The sequence below is a fragment of the Halteromyces radiatus genome (assembly GCF_025201355.1).
Source record: "Halteromyces radiatus strain CBS 162.75 chromosome Unknown BX664scaffold_8, whole genome shotgun sequence".
NCBI classification, from domain to species: Eukaryota; Fungi; Mucoromycota; class Mucoromycetes; order Mucorales; family Cunninghamellaceae; genus Halteromyces; species Halteromyces radiatus.
The window spans coordinates 236,531-250,956 of NW_026251694.1; the positions used below are offsets into that span (position 1 = coordinate 236,531).

A 14,426-nucleotide genomic window follows, 5' to 3' on the forward strand; every position below is an offset into this window, starting at 1 on the left:
TTCAAATCATCATCATCATCGTCTTTTGTATTAAGAATGAAAAAGCCATTTATAGATGACAATCTGTTTCATGGATGATGATATCAGATATAACAATGATGAAGAATCGAATGGACTATGGGATAGAAAATAGACTGTAGATAAAGATACGCTCAATAATAAAAAGAACATGCTTTTATTTATTTATTTCCAATGCATATAAAAACAACAAAAGAAAATAGATATCATACAAATAATGAAAAAAAAAGGTAAAATAAAAGAGAAAAAAAAAAATAAGAAGACTATATGACTATTCACACACACACACATGCCAATATGCTATCTAATATGCTTTTGTTTTTTTTTTCTTCTTGATCCAATAGGTTATGTATAAATCTATTTGAGTGCAGCAAGATCCCGTAATACTGTTGATTCTGATGCCAGTTTTTGCACCTAAAAAAAAAAGGGAATATAAGAAAAAAAAATTGCCTTTTTTTTTTTTTTTTTTTTTTTTATATCTATTCCTTTACCTGAGCTGGTTCAAGAGAATCTCCCTTTGCTTGTTTCTCTTTCAGATCATTGATTTGACGTAATTTCTTCTCCAAATTTCGAATCTTTTTTTGTTTTTCTTCTGGTGATAAGGCGGCAATGGAAGGCGATGGTTTGTTGTTATTATTGGCTTGTTGAGATCGTCCATTGGCATTTTTGGTTTGTTGTTTTGGTACAGCACCGGGAACTTGACGTCTATTAGAACCAACAGGAGATTGACCACGGCTCAACATGGCTTCACGATCAGCAAGAGAAGTAGGAGCAGCACCACCACGCATATGAGGAGGACGATAAGCACCAGTGGGAGCTGTACTTGTGACAGCGGGTTTATTGGACGGTAAGACTTTGATAGGTGCAGGAGCAGGAGAGATGTTACGCATGACAGGGTATTTCGATGCAGGTTCAGGACGCCAGCCCACTTGGAAGAGTTCATCAACAGCCTCTTCATAGATTAGTGTGCCAGTATGATGCCACATTTTGAATCCATTATCCACACGTAAACGAGGAGTGAGTGTTGCTGTCATGAGATATCGACCACAAGGAGACCATTCACAGTGAGAAGCATTGGGGGCAGAGAATGTATTGACTTTTTTAAGTGACTTGCGATCCCATAAATCAATAGTACCATTCAAATTACCAAAACCAGCAATACAAATAGTTCGACCTTGAGGATTGAAACGGACAAAATTGCGAGGACTGATACCAAAGTTATGGATTGGATTGGCACGATGATCAAACAAAGTTGCTTTTGAAGGCATAGATCCATATACAACAGCAAATTCTTTCGAATCAGGACCCCAAGTCACATCATGTACAGGTCCTTCTTTATCCAGAGGTACACGACAATCAAAGTTTCCAGCAACAGCGAGGTAGTAGAGATTGGTTTCACCATAGTATGATCTTCCAGTCTTATCCACTTCAGTTTGAGTCAATACCAAAAGGTTGGTTCCAAGATCATTCCAAAACATTTGTACATTATCAGCCTTGAAGAAAGTTTTATTGGAAACAGGATTGTTGAAAGAAGGAATACTATACATTCGGACAACAGCAGGACAACCCTAATATAAATGTCATGTATTAGTTTTCCATTGAAAGAATAGCATCCAATTTTTACCTTCTTTTCAGGAATGAACACAGCTACAGCAGGTGCCTTACCAGGACTAAGGGAGAAATAGCTTACACCTTCTAATTGCAGACGTGCCCAAACAGCTATATAACAATAAAAAAAATTTAGATTGAGTGAATGAAAAGAATTACTTGTTTTTCTGTACCTTTGCCAACACTTCGGCTTTCCCAAAATTGAACTTCACCAGATACCATTCGAGCGCAATATTTTTCATCATCAGTCCATTGGAAGTTCCTATGTATTTTTTATTCATTTTTTTTTTTTTTAAAAAAAAAGAGGAAGATTAATATCAGATATATCAGAGGGATCCAATTTCCTTACCAATTGTTTTGTGCTTTTTGAGTAAAAGAAGCAATTTGGTCACCAGTTGCAGTATCCCAAATACAAAGATTTTTGGCACCAGATCCATCTTCAAGTTTGGCTAAATGAAATAAAAGATCTGAGTAAGTACAGAATGGATGACAGTAATTAAAAAAAACTTACTGAATCGTTCCCAAGTGGCCATATAACTACCTTGAGGAGAAAGCCAGAGATCAAGAAGATTGGCACGCTTAATATCACAAAGTTGTTTTAAAGTAGAAGCTTCGAAAACCTTGGCTCTAAAATAGATAAGAATAAGCATAAAAACAACAAAATGTTATAAAGTTTCCTACCCTTCACTGGTGGCATAGGCATAGACATGACCATATTTGCTATACTTGAAGATTCTTGTTGTGGTTTCAGGTCTAAACCAGAAATAAAGAGTGGTAAGTTTATTTAATAAAAGAATAAGTTCATGATATACTCTATCCATCCTTACTTTTCAAATCCTTTGATGGGCTTATAATCAGGATAACCACTCCAGATGGTCAATTCCTTTTGAGATCGATCTAAAATGAAAACAAAACAAGAAAGTAAAAGAATAAAAGTAATAAAATAGTAAAGATGAGTATTAAAAACAAAAAAAAAAAAAAAGGAAATTGTTCATGTTTTTAACTTACAAGAGAATTGAGTGGTAGGTTGATCAGACATGATAATTTCTTTTTAAATAGTTGCTTGACCAAAAGGAACGCACACACACACAAAAGAAAAAAAAAAAAAGAGTGGAAAAAGAGAGGCACAAATAGAAAAGGAGCGTGGATTCTTTTTTTTTTTTTTTTATTGCGGGTCCAGATTTTTTTTTTTCTGTTGCTCAGTCACAGCCAATGAATTTTATGCTGACTGAATATATATTTTAAAAGAAATGTAAACGTGTCAAAATCACTATACTAAAAGCTAAACTAGTCATTGGTACAAAATCACCTATATAATCACTATATAATGTCTTGATTCGTTGTTGAAGAGGCAAGTTGAAAATATAAACTGAATTGGAGATCGTCACCGTCTTTTGTTCATAATGGCCATGAATCACTGGTTCAATGATACCAGAGATACCTTGTGAAACACATCGAAATAAAGTAAATCCATTTTCAATCGGTCGAAGTTGTTGATTACGAAGTACACTTGGTGCTCCTGCACCTATAATGGAAAAAAAAAGATCAATTTATGAAAAGATCAATGAATGATTTCATTACCCCAATTGAAAGCTGGCTGTAAAAGAACATCTACATTGTTTTGTCCAGCTTGACGGATAAACTTGGGCATTGATAAATCATAACAAATAACTAGTCCAATTCGTCCAAATTCAGGAATATCCACATAAAGTAAGACTCCAGGTCCAGGTTCATTGTCCTCTATTTGAATCCATAAGACGAAAAAAAAAAAAAAGAAAAAAAAAGTTCGTCAGTATTCCTATGTTATATATAACAAAAGACATACCATCAAAAGGGACAGGATTGGCCTTGATATAATCGATCAAAATATCGCCTTGTGGTGAGATTAGAACAGCCATATTGTGATTGGTTGGAAACTGTCGATCATAAGCTATTACCAGGTAAATATGTTGTTCCATTGCTACTTTGATTGCCATTGCTCGTAATCGTTCTTCATCTTGTAAAGTTTCTGTTAATACTACTTCTTCAGACCATAACACAAGTTTAGCACCTCTCTATCATCAAAGCCAAGGGAAAAAAAAAGAGAGAGAAAAAAAAAAGCTTTAGAGTACATTTTTTTTTCATTATCATTACCTGAGAAGCATCTATCGATTTGTCCATCCAATGAGAATAATTAGATCGTAATTCCATATCAAATCCACCAGAGCCAATGACACATGCCACAGGGATGGTATCAGGTGCCCAGTCCTTGATAGGTTTTTGAAAAAATGCTCCACGACGAATACTTGATTTGACTTCTCCATATACATATAGCAATCCAACCACGATCATATAAAGTGATAAAGGATGAAGAAGAAGTTGGAGTCGTATCTTGGATAAACGTGATGATAGCGAAGAATGAGCTTGATTAACAGAAGGAATATGTTTTGTTTCAGTTGTTGCCGTGGTTGTTGTTAATGATGATTCCGTTGCTGAAATTGATGAAGATTCCTTCCACTGGAAATATAGTTTTGACCAAGTATCATATTCCAATAGACATGTTCCAAAAAGAGCAAGTAACCAATCCAATAATGATTTTCCTCCTAGATCCACAATCTGTGCCCAAGCAGCCCAATCACTTGTACTGTTAGAATAACCAGAACCATCGCCTTTTCATAACAATAATGATAATAATAATAATCAAGTATTAGAAAATAATGAGTGGTTATTATTTTTCATATTATCGTCATCATGATCACATATTTACCATAATAGTCATGGATATGCCAGAGATAGGTCCACATACATGGAAAGAGTAAAACACGAGTCCAAACACCACTATTCTTGTTGATAAAGGCCAGTCTATCTATCAATGTACTAATAATTATAAAGAGATTATTTACAGCAGCATATACTTGAGAAAAAAAAAGAATGAGCATAAGAAGGTTAGAATATCTTTTTTTTTTTTTTTTTTTTTTTTACCCAAGACTCGTGAGAAATGAGTAAATGGAGGTGTTCCATAAACAATATCAAAGGTAGTAAGAGTAGCAGTAGATACAGCAAGTGTATTCACAATAAAAGCTAAAATGTTGTTTTTCCATTGTTTTCTAGTATAATTCAATAATACTGGATAAAAAAGAAGAGAAAAGAAAGGAAGAGATTGGAGTCCAGTTGCAAAAGAACTACAGTACAAAAAAAATGATAAGTAATGCATTTCAATCACCGAGTGTGTAACCTTCAAGCATCTCTTTACCCAACAATATATAATAAAACGAGAGATAAAGACATTGAAACAATGATAATATAGAAAAGAAAAAAAAAAGAAAGAAAGAAGAGAGATGAAAAAAAAGAAGTAACTTTATTGAAAAACAAAATAAATATAGGATTGGGGCGCCACAAAGAAAAAAAAAGAATACCGCAGTATTATTCAAAAACTATCAGGTTGAGTAACAATAAAATCATGAACCGTTTTCTTGGTGACCTCCAAAAATCGATTAGTACAACTTCCTGCGTTATGATCTATCATGAAATAATAATGGGATAAGACCTTTTTTTTTTTTTTTTTTTTTTTTTTTTTTTTTTTTGTATGAATACTTACCGAAAGAGGAACCAGGATCACAATAGCATTTTCCATAAGTCAACCAATGAGGTTCAGTAGGACAATGTTCAAATCCATCATGTTTGTAACCAATATCATAAAACCAATGAATATCATTTCGACTAAGCATCAAGGATGCAGCAATGGAATGTACTGGTGCATCACCCCATCTATAAAGAAAAAAAATATCATCAATAGAGAAACAAGATAATCATGATTAGATTTTTTTTTACCTTTCATAAAAGAATCCACCTTTTTTATCGAGATAATCAAAATAAGCCATATATCCTTTTGATCGAACAAATTCCAAAGAGCCGATCTAAATACATAAAAAAAAAAAAATTAGATGAGAAAGGGTGATCATTTGAGTCAATACCTCAAAGTTGCTCCAAAAGTGGCATAGATTATAAGAGATTCCATTGTCTTGAGTGACGAATCGGAATAAACTATCAGGTCTTGTTCTTGGGTATATGAATTCTGGATGACTTTTGGCAAATTCAACTGTTGTTTGCCAAAGAGTTGGGATTGTTTCTCGTAATTCTTCCAAAGCCAAAGTGAATCCTATACATAAAAAAAAAAAAAAAAGAGAATGATGAGATGATTATATGTCTTACTATTTCTTTATTATTATTGTTATTATTTTTACATACCATATTTCAGATCACGTTCCTTCATCAATTTGAATGGATCATAATCAATATCACAAGAAAACTTGACACCAGGTTCTACACGCCTAATATAGAAAAAAAAATATAGATGAATACCGGTTTTTTTTTTTTTTCATGAAACCATATTACCAATAATAATCCAAACCATCCAATAATGGATGCAAAAAGAAGAATCCAGATTGATATCGACACATATGTCTATAACTTTCACTTCCTCCATAAACAATATCCTTGGCTGCCATATTCAATCTACATTCTTGTGCACGAGTCTGGTTGATCCAAGATGGATAACTCCAGTGTTCCTTGGGTACAAGTCCATAGTGACAATCGGCCTTGGTCATAGCACGGGTCATTTGAATGAATTCATCAGTGAAAGGCTCTTCATTCAGGAATATCCAAGGATAATTATACTTGTGGTTGAATCTGTCTTCCAAGTATTGCATAGATGAACGCATGGCAAAAAGTTCACTATTCCGCACCAATACTACAAATGCCGCTTTGATCCGTGTAGGCTGTGTCAGTCGAATATATTCTTCATTGATATGTTGTTTATTGTCTTGGTCGAGAGGAGAGGAAGTGGGAGCACTATCATTCGTTTGTTGTCGTTGTTGAAGTGGTATGGTGAGATCATGAGCTTGTTGTGCTTTTTTCAATAAAAGGTTATAACATTCTTGAGTAGATTGACAACCTTCAAAGGAGGAAAGGGAAGAAGAAGAAGAAGATAATGATGAAATAGGGAAAAAAAGCCAAAGTAATAAAATTAGAAACCCCGCGATCACACCCATTTGAATCCCTAAACGAGGTACAAACTGTCGAGCAGGTCGAAACATAATGATTAAACCGTCAATTAAAAATTTAATAAATAATATATATATATATATATATATATACTGATTAGACTACAACAACGATAAACAAAAAAAATAAAAATAAAAAAAAAAGTGAAAACGATGAAAACATCAAATCATGATATTGGAAGGAAAATAATGAAAACAGTCAAAGAAGACATTCCTCGGTCAAATGGAGAATGTGTTAAGTGTGTGTTTTATTCTTGCAGTGGATGATTTCATCCCATCCTGATTTATATATAAAAAAAAAAAATATAATCCATTAAGGATGATCCATTCTTGACCTAATAAACCTTGTCACGTTTTTGATTGCATTGGGATCAATTTGACTTAACAATTGAATGGTACAACTATCAGGTTGAAAGACTATTCATGAAAATATGAGAAATCATCATCATCATCATTCATTTATACATTCATTACCATCAGGACCATGATAATCACAAGCACATTTCTTACTGTGGTCCATATCAAGGGGGCAATGATGATTGCCTTCAAGTCCAATTTCATTCAAGAACTGAATGTCGGCGGTATTTGAAAACAACGCTATGGCCAATGTACGGAACGCTACATCCGTGAATCTACAATGATAGAAAAGAATTTATTTCAATATGAATAACTCTTTTTTTTTTTTTTTTTTTTTTTTTGTACTTTTCATAAAAAAATGCACCTGTCTGATCCATATACTTAAAAAAATACTGATAGGCAGCTGATTTTAAAAACCGCATATCCATCAATTCTATCGAAGAACCAAAATGGCAGGTACTATATCCATGATCATTATCCTCACTGTCATCATTACCTCGATATCTCTCCATGATACTTTGCATGATTGTTTTGTTAGATGGTAAAATAGAAAGATGATGATGATGCTTTATAAAACTTTCAGTCAATTTCCATATATGTTTGCCTGATACATCTCCTTGCGGTTGACGCTGTGTCACTGTGAAGCCATAAGTCTTATTGTTGTCTTGCATTGTTTTAAAAGGATCATCCATATCATTACATGAAAAGGAAGTGCCTGGATCAATTTTCCATATGTAGTCCACACTTTTAAATAATGGATGATGATAAAATATTCCTGATTGGTATCTAACAAAAAAAAAAAAAAAAAACCTTTAATCTTTTTTTTTTTTTTTTTTTTTTTGTTCCTTCTTTTTCATTCATCATCACATCTACTTACCTCATCAATTGATGGAATGTAAAATCAAGATGTTCCTTTGGATTAGACCACGAAGTCATCTTTTTCAAAAACACACGATGTTGGACCCAAGGTGGGGTGATGAACGCCTGGAGATCGACCTTGCCATAATAAATCGGACCAGAAGCCAAATGTTTTGTGTAGCTGATGAAACTATCGGAAAACCCCTCAGGACACAACAGAATCCATGGATAATGATACCTGTGATTGAATCTGTCTTCTAGACTTCGGATGGTCTCACGCACATTGGCCAATTGCTCGTTACGTACCGCCATGTAAAGTACCCCGTGGATGCCACCTTGCCAGACTGTACTCGGGATCATCACATCATCTATTCGTCGATGATGCTTCAAATAACCTAATGCCTGATGCTCTAATAAAAAAGAAGGATTGGGATGCTGATGACAAAAAGGAAAGGATCGATGTTCGTTGTCGTCGTTATACTGTGATGTATTGTGATGAATGATCCATAGAGTCATTGTCGCCACTATAATGACAATCATCATGAAGAGGAAACATCGTAGGTAATGTTTGCTAAGATACACTCCCTTGGTGGGATAAGATTTGTATGGTTTTTTCTTTTTATCGTCTTTGGCTTGATATACACTTGGAAAGAGCATCTTGATGATAGAGCTAATTCTTTTTTTTTTTTTCAAAAAAAAAAAAATAAATAAAATAAAATACTAGTCGCCACCAAAAAAAAAAAAAAAAAAAAAAAAAAAAAAAAAAAAAAAGAGAAAAAAGAAAAGAGGGAGGTGGGAAGAAAAGAAGGAAGAATGGAGGGAAGAAAAAAAAAAAAAAAGGGAAACAGAAATCCTTTTCCTTGAACCTGTGGGTTGCCTATTATGGAACAGCGAATTCATCCACATCATCATGATCAACGACTATTAAAGTTCCCTGTGATGATGATGATGCTTATAAGATATGTTCAGTTTTTCTTGTTGTAGCTTGGTTTAGTCGAGTATGAACATGTATGCCGCAAGGTGATGCTTAAGAAAAAAAAAAGTGATAATGGTAACGTTGATTTCAATTCCACCCAATGTTGTCAAAGTGACATTATCAACACTTGGTTATTTAATAATGAAAGGAATGAGAATAGAAATACATCTATATATTTAAAGTTAAAAAAAAAAGTCCCACATCGTCCATATAGTGTCTGCATAAATAAGTCCTTTTTTTTTATTGAATCCAAAAAAAAAAAAAACTACCCTAAAACGATACTAATCTAAATCCATAGGTTGATATTGGGAATCCATTGAGTTATTTTGCTGAAGTGATTGTTGTTGTTGAAGAGCTAATTCATATATTGCACGATCAGAAGGATAATCAGGATGAAGTACAAAATCAGGAATACGTAAACAAGTTGAACCAGATATTCGTTCAAAAGGAAGTGTCAGTTCGCCCAGATGGATATCTACCAATTCGCCACTTGGCCCAATATAAGTATCTTCATCATCATCTTCTTCTTGTTCATCGTCAGCTAAGAATGCATCGATATCATCCACTCTTATCACATGCTCGTTGTTTGTTGATTTATTGGATGAATGATTTTCCGTACTACTACTGTTATTATCATTATTATTGTTGTTGTTATGTACGAGAGACATGGCTGCCATCTTGTTGGTAAACATTTCGTCAGGAATCACTTTTTTTCGAGCAGGAGGTTGATCTGGTGTCATTGTGGTAATTACTTCGTAATCGTTGGTTGGTGAATGAATTCGTTTTGTCGGGAAACAGAAGTCCATCGGCCGGGTTTCTTCCGTAATGATATAGATTGTTTTTCTATACTAGATGCTGATAAAGGTAAAAGAGATGGGAGTATAATAAAAAGACCGAAACTAATGTGGAAAGGCTACAAAATATATATATATAAAAAAAAGGAAGAAAAAAAGAAAAAAAGAGTAAAGGTGGTGGTGTTTGAAAAAAAAAAAAAAAAAAAAAAAAAAGAGAAAAGAGTCTATAGTTCAACTTTCACATCCACAGGGGTATTTAGCATCAAGATCAGAGCAATCAAAAATAGGTTTTCCCAAACGTTCATTAACCTTGTTATGCATAGCGCAAGCCCATTGAGAAGCAGCAATTCTTGATGATGTTTGAGGTGGATATTTTTGAATTAATTTTTGAAAATGTTCAGCACTAATTTAAAAAGATAAATAAATAAATAAATAGTATATTAATGCAATGATTATTATTATTTTACCATTCACCACATGGATATAATCTTGATAATAAATGAATGAATTGTGCCAAAGCTGTTCTTTCTTCATTAGAAGGTTCTTCAGGATATCTTGCCATCATAGTATGAAATAACTAAAAATATAAGTTTTTTTTTTTTTTTAGTTTTTTTTTTTTTTTTTTTTTTTAGAGGAACAACTGTTTTCTTTACTTTCCAAGTCGCCCTTCCAAGTTCAGCTCTAATCAATATAAGAAAAAAAAAAGATAAGTATTCTTAGTTATATTCATCTTTTTATTTTTTTTTATTTTTACTTTGCAGTTGCATTGCCCATATGCTCCATAATAACACCTCCAGCTTGTGACATATCCAACCCCTGCCATTTTATATCATTGTCCAATACTTTATTATCAATAGTGAATCTTTGTCGTATAATATCATGTTGTCCAAAATAAATAAACCAAAAGCTACAAGAGAAAACCAGGAAAGAAAATGTGACTATAGTAATCAAAGTGATTCGTTTCATCACAAAATAAATAATAGAAAGAAAGAAAAATGAAAAAACGGAGATAGAAAAAAGTTAAAAATTTATTACAAAAGAAAAAAGAGGGGAGATTTCTATATATATAAATAAAAAAAAAAAAAAAAGTAAAGAAAAAAAAAGAGAGAGAGAGAAAGAGAAAGATATAATACAATAAAAAAAAAGGCACAAGTTCCTTAACCAACTAAATCAAGATTGATTCGTTTCGTCATGCTGTTGTTGTTGTTGTTGTTGTTCTTGTTGTGGATTATGGTAGTGATTGTTGGTATCCATTGCCATCATTCCTGCAAGATCAGACATATCCAATGTTTCCAATTTTATAGGTTCCATCGTCAAATTGAATTGATCAAGTCCACCACCTTGTTCATTCATAGCGGAAAACCATGTCATGAATTGTTCTGCAGATACACCTTCTGGTAATTCTATATAAAAAAAAAACCTGTCAATACTCTTCGTCTTCGCTTTTTTTTTTTTTTTTGGATATTTTACCTTGTAGTAGGTTATTCAGTGATATATCATTTCCTATCGAAGAATGATTCATCCATTCCATTGTTTCCAATTTCATATTATTATTATTATTGTCGGTTTCCATTTCATTCGAATGTGGATCATGATAATGACGATGTTCTTGTTGCATCTGATGTTGTTGTAATTGTAATAGGTCATCATATAATGATTGGTCCCTTTGTTGTTGATCATCACCTAACTCGTCCATATTCGGATTTTCTTGTCTTGCCATGACGTCAAAAGGATCATCGTCATCGTCACGGTCAGGTGTTGCCAAAGCGGAGGAAGTGAAAGGTGCATATGACTTTTGCCGATAATTCCAACCTTGACTTCCATAGAGACGTGTGTTGCGAGATGAAGATGACATTGAATTGGGTGGACCTGGTGTCACTGGTGAAGATCCTATATTCATAAATCCATCATTGTTGGTGAATGGTATATCCATACTGTTGTTTGGTGAAGATGAAAGATAGTTGTTTGGCATGGAAGAAGAATAGGCTTGTTTTTGAATTTTAGGTGAAGATCCAAGTCTAGGAGATCCAGGAGTACCATAAGGAGAGAAGCGCCTAACATGTTGAGATGACATTGGAGGAGATCCAATATGCATATTGGCAATAGAACGATTCAAAGATAAGGTAACGGATCCTGGTGAACTTGATAAATACATAGATGAATTGGGTACAGAGGATGGACTTTCAAGTAAAGGTGAATGAGGTGATAAATTGGTATGAGAGAACATAGGTGAAGAACCTTGGTATGAGCGTGGTCGTGAAGATGCTGCGATATCGAAGCCAGATTGATCTGCTGACATATTAGGAGTCGTTGGTGGTGGCGGTTGCGAATGTCGATGGCTGATCCTACCTCCTCGTACCGCCCTAATCATATCTCTTTCTTCCAAAAGTCGTTGAAGTAATATAGCTTTTTTGCCTGTTGCTGGTTTCCCACGTTGTCGTAACATTTCCTTCAGTTCTGACACAGTAATATCATCAAAATTAACTTTGACAAGTTGATCATCCAATCTTTTTTGATGTTGTTCGGCATCCATAGGCTGATTGGCGTTGGCTCGATGCACTCTTTGAATTTGAATAGGCATGGTACGTGAAGGGAATGAGGAGGCTTGTTTCATACCGGAAGCCGAGGTATTTTTGTTGTCACCTGGAATAGGCACGCCTTTTGATGTTGTTGACGTAGTGGTAGATGATGATCTAGTGTTATTGTTTGATCGGGCTAAGAAAAAAAAAGCAAATATTAAGTTTATCTATTTTTTTTTTTATCATCCATTTGTTTTTGTTTTTATTTGTTTGTCTCTGAACTTACTAGTATCCTTTTCACTAATATTGCCAACCATACTAGAATCCATGTGATCTTTTTCCAATGAAGTAGGAACAGAAGAACCATATACAGCTGAGCCAAAGCTATGGGCAGAATGACCTCCAAATGCACCTGAAACATTGGAAAAAGAAGAACCCATTTTTGCACCAGTAATTGTAGACGATGGAGAAGATGATTGAATGGTCATTTTTTGTTGTTGTTGATGTGATAATGATGATGTTGTTGAAGAAGATGCATTTCCTGTATTCGGTTTGCGAGCATAATTAACTCTGAAACGGGCTTGAAGTTCATTGAATCGCCTTTGATGATCAATTTCAGTTGGTACAGAAGATGAATGTTTGGTGATAGAACCACTATGTCCGCTACTGTTGGATGAGATAGGAATAGGATTTGTCCTGTTGCTGTTGCCGCTAACACCACGTGCACTACTTCCTTGTTGAGATCGCCGATTCGTTTCCTTTCGAGAAGCCTTGCCCGTAGATGATGATGGTTTGACAGCTGAAATTGTTGGATATGGATGTTGTCGCTGCTGCTGTTGCTGCTGCTGTTGCTGTTGTTTTTGCTGTTGCTGTTGCTGTTGTTGTTGCTGTTGTTGTTGTTGTTGTTGTTGTTGTTGTTGCTGCTGCTGCTGCTGCTGATGATGATGATGATGTTGTTGTTGTTGTTGCTGTTGCTGTTGTTCTTGTTGCTGTTGTTGTTCTTGTTGTTGTTCTTGTTGTTGTTGCTGCTGCTGTTGTTGCTGTTGTTGTCGTTCAGCTTGCGTCGTTTGGTTCTCATGAAAAGAAGCACCGGATTGCATTGGTTGTTGAAGATGATGTTGTTGATAATGATGAAATTCATTCGATGTAGTGGTATGTAGTGGTATAGATGATGACAAATCGGAATGATTTTCTGTTTGATCAAACATAGCAGAAAGGTTGGAACGTACAGGAGTGCCAGTTTCACCTCCGCCATTGTCTTTTGTTTGAAGTTCTTGTTCTTTCATCTTCATCATATTGTCTTGAAGAAGATGCTGTTGTCGTAAAAAGTTGGGTTCAGACATCAAAATAGCTTGTTGTTCTTGGTCAGTCAATGATAAGAAAAAGTTGGTACCATCTTGTTTGTTATCGTGTTCATTATAGGGTTGGTCGTGAGAAGTCAGAGGAAGAAACATTTGCTGTGAATGATTATCAAAAGTAGAATCATGTATCCCATTCCAATCTTGAGCCAGCAAAGAATCGTGTCCTAGGGAAGATGATGGGTCGTCATTATAAAAAGTCGACGAAGGAAGATTGTGTGCGTCATTGTCAAAATTAAGAAAGGAATAACCAGTATCCAAAGAATGTTGTTGATGTAACGTTGAAGGATCAAAAGATTGACTAAATAAAGGATGACCATTATTGTTATTATTATTATTATTATTTTGCGTATTTATGGTTGTTGGAGGAGGATCATTTTTGTTGTCAAGGTAGTACATTGTATAAGTTTGATTCAAACTAAACAAGCAGAAAAAAAAAAAGAAAAGGAAAGTTAAATAAAAGATTAATGTTAGAAAAGTGGATTAACTTACTCAATGAAATAATGATATAATAAAAAGAAGAAGAAGAAGAAAAAAAAAGAAAAGGTAGAATTCAATAAAAATAGAAGAAAAGAAAAAAGAAGAAGAAAGAAAGTAAAGTAATACAAAAAGACAAAAAAGATAGAAAAAAATCAGAAAAAAACGCTCTAAAACAAGAAAATATTAGGCAGGGTTTTTTTTTTTTTTTTTTTTTTCCTTCTCCACCAAAATCTTGTAACCCTTGCGGTCACAAACTTTTTTTTTTTTTTTTTTTGGGTCCATACCTGCATAAAATGCCCTTTTGGCGAATTTCTCTTTAAACCGTCTTTCCTTATTAAAAATATTACCCATAGTGCCGAAATATCTATCAAATGATATACTATGATTATTGTCTTTTATTATCGGATCATTCTTTC

The 14,426-nt window shown here is 34.0% G+C and overlaps 6 protein-coding genes across 6 annotated transcripts; all 6 read right to left on the bottom strand.

Annotated features, from left to right (window-relative positions):
- Nucleotide 1: 1 nt before the first annotated feature.
- On the bottom strand, nucleotides 2-2,745 carry BX664DRAFT_340232 (eukaryotic translation initiation factor eIF2A-domain-containing protein). Its single transcript, XM_051546783.1, has 9 exons — nucleotides 2,635-2,745; nucleotides 2,454-2,523; nucleotides 2,308-2,379; nucleotides 2,138-2,253; nucleotides 1,976-2,075; nucleotides 1,800-1,888; nucleotides 1,643-1,737; nucleotides 510-1,586; nucleotides 2-432 (listed from the first exon to the last, which is right to left on the bottom strand). Exons 1-9 carry the CDS (start codon nucleotides 2,663-2,665, stop codon nucleotides 376-378), a joined length of 1,707 nt encoding a protein of 568 aa, XP_051396920.1. The 5' UTR covers nucleotides 2,666-2,745; the 3' UTR covers nucleotides 2-375.
- Nucleotides 2,746-2,769: 24 nt separating this feature from the next.
- BX664DRAFT_340235 (carbon-nitrogen hydrolase) lies at nucleotides 2,770-4,927 on the bottom strand. The gene is made up of 7 exons (XM_051546784.1): nucleotides 4,859-4,927; nucleotides 4,588-4,787; nucleotides 4,373-4,519; nucleotides 3,760-4,274; nucleotides 3,452-3,680; nucleotides 3,208-3,366; nucleotides 2,770-3,151 (listed from the first exon to the last, which is right to left on the bottom strand). Exons 1-7 carry the CDS (start codon nucleotides 4,891-4,893, stop codon nucleotides 2,868-2,870), a joined length of 1,569 nt encoding a protein of 522 aa, XP_051396921.1. The 5' UTR covers nucleotides 4,894-4,927; the 3' UTR covers nucleotides 2,770-2,867.
- A 34-nt stretch (nucleotides 4,928-4,961) lies between these two features.
- BX664DRAFT_340240 (nucleotide-diphospho-sugar transferase) lies at nucleotides 4,962-6,604 on the bottom strand. The gene is made up of 6 exons (XM_051546785.1): nucleotides 6,001-6,604; nucleotides 5,854-5,936; nucleotides 5,580-5,764; nucleotides 5,437-5,522; nucleotides 5,204-5,373; nucleotides 4,962-5,124 (listed from the first exon to the last, which is right to left on the bottom strand). The coding sequence occupies exons 1-6, from the start codon at nucleotides 6,324-6,326 to the stop codon at nucleotides 5,033-5,035; spliced, it is 942 nt and encodes a 313-aa protein (XP_051396922.1). The 5' UTR covers nucleotides 6,327-6,604; the 3' UTR covers nucleotides 4,962-5,032.
- A 377-nt stretch (nucleotides 6,605-6,981) lies between these two features.
- BX664DRAFT_317266 (nucleotide-diphospho-sugar transferase) lies at nucleotides 6,982-8,423 on the bottom strand (the record flags this gene model as incomplete). Its single annotated transcript, XM_051542740.1, has 4 exons — nucleotides 6,982-7,085; nucleotides 7,143-7,300; nucleotides 7,371-7,811; nucleotides 7,903-8,423. 4 exons carry the CDS (start codon nucleotides 8,421-8,423, stop codon nucleotides 6,982-6,984), a joined length of 1,224 nt encoding a protein of 407 aa, XP_051396923.1.
- Nucleotides 8,424-9,884: 1,461 nt separating this feature from the next.
- On the bottom strand, nucleotides 9,885-10,721 carry BX664DRAFT_302053 (ERV/ALR sulfhydryl oxidase domain-containing protein; the record flags this gene model as incomplete). Its single annotated transcript, XM_051542414.1, has 4 exons — nucleotides 10,408-10,721; nucleotides 10,307-10,334; nucleotides 10,121-10,230; nucleotides 9,885-10,056 (listed from the first exon to the last, which is right to left on the bottom strand). Exons 1-4 carry the CDS (start codon nucleotides 10,617-10,619, stop codon nucleotides 9,885-9,887), a joined length of 522 nt encoding a protein of 173 aa, XP_051396924.1. The 5' UTR covers nucleotides 10,620-10,721.
- On the bottom strand, nucleotides 10,347-14,397 carry BX664DRAFT_192976 (uncharacterized protein). Its single transcript, XM_051540079.1, has 5 exons — nucleotides 14,295-14,397; nucleotides 14,023-14,177; nucleotides 12,459-13,948; nucleotides 11,124-12,368; nucleotides 10,347-11,056 (listed from the first exon to the last, which is right to left on the bottom strand). The coding sequence occupies exons 3-5, from the start codon at nucleotides 13,927-13,929 to the stop codon at nucleotides 10,824-10,826; spliced, it is 2,949 nt and encodes a 982-aa protein (XP_051396925.1). The 5' UTR covers nucleotides 13,930-13,948; nucleotides 14,023-14,177; nucleotides 14,295-14,397; the 3' UTR covers nucleotides 10,347-10,823.
- Nucleotides 14,398-14,426: the final 29 nt, after the last annotated feature.

Coding starts and splice junctions, on each gene's coding strand:
- BX664DRAFT_340232 (XM_051546783.1), bottom strand. CDS start 2,665: ATGTCTGATCAACCTACCACTCAATTCTCTT. Junction 1,738..1,799: donor AAGCCGAAGTGTTGGCAAAG/GTACAGAAAAAC, acceptor ATTGTTATATAG/CTGTTTGGGCACGTCTGCAA. Junction 1,587..1,642: donor TGTTCATTCCTGAAAAGAAG/GTAAAAATTGGA, acceptor CATTTATATTAG/GGTTGTCCTGCTGTTGTCCG.
- BX664DRAFT_340235 (XM_051546784.1), bottom strand. CDS start 4,893: ATGTCTTTATCTCTCGTTTTATTATATATTGTTGG. Junction 4,520..4,587: donor TCATTTCTCACGAGTCTTGG/GTAAAAAAAAAA, acceptor TTTTTTCTCAAG/TATATGCTGCTGTAAATAAT. Junction 3,681..3,759: donor AATCGATAGATGCTTCTCAG/GTAATGATAATG, acceptor CTTTGATGATAG/AGAGGTGCTAAACTTGTGTT.
- BX664DRAFT_340240 (XM_051546785.1), bottom strand. CDS start 6,326: ATGCGTTCATCTATGCAATACTTGGAAGACAGATTCAACCACAAGTAT. Junction 5,937..6,000: donor GATGGTTTGGATTATTATTG/GTAATATGGTTT, acceptor TTTCTATATTAG/GCGTGTAGAACCTGGTGTCA. Junction 5,523..5,579: donor ACTTTTGGAGCAACTTTGAG/GTATTGACTCAA, acceptor TTATGTATTTAG/ATCGGCTCTTTGGAATTTGT.
- BX664DRAFT_192976 (XM_051540079.1), bottom strand. CDS start 13,929: ATGTACTACCTTGACAACAAAAATGATCCTCCTCCAACAACCATAAAT. Junction 12,369..12,458: donor TATTAGTGAAAAGGATACTA/GTAAGTTCAGAG, acceptor TTTTTTTCTTAG/CCCGATCAAACAATAACACT. Junction 11,057..11,123: donor ACTGAATAACCTACTACAAG/GTAAAATATCCA, acceptor TTTTTTATATAG/AATTACCAGAAGGTGTATCT.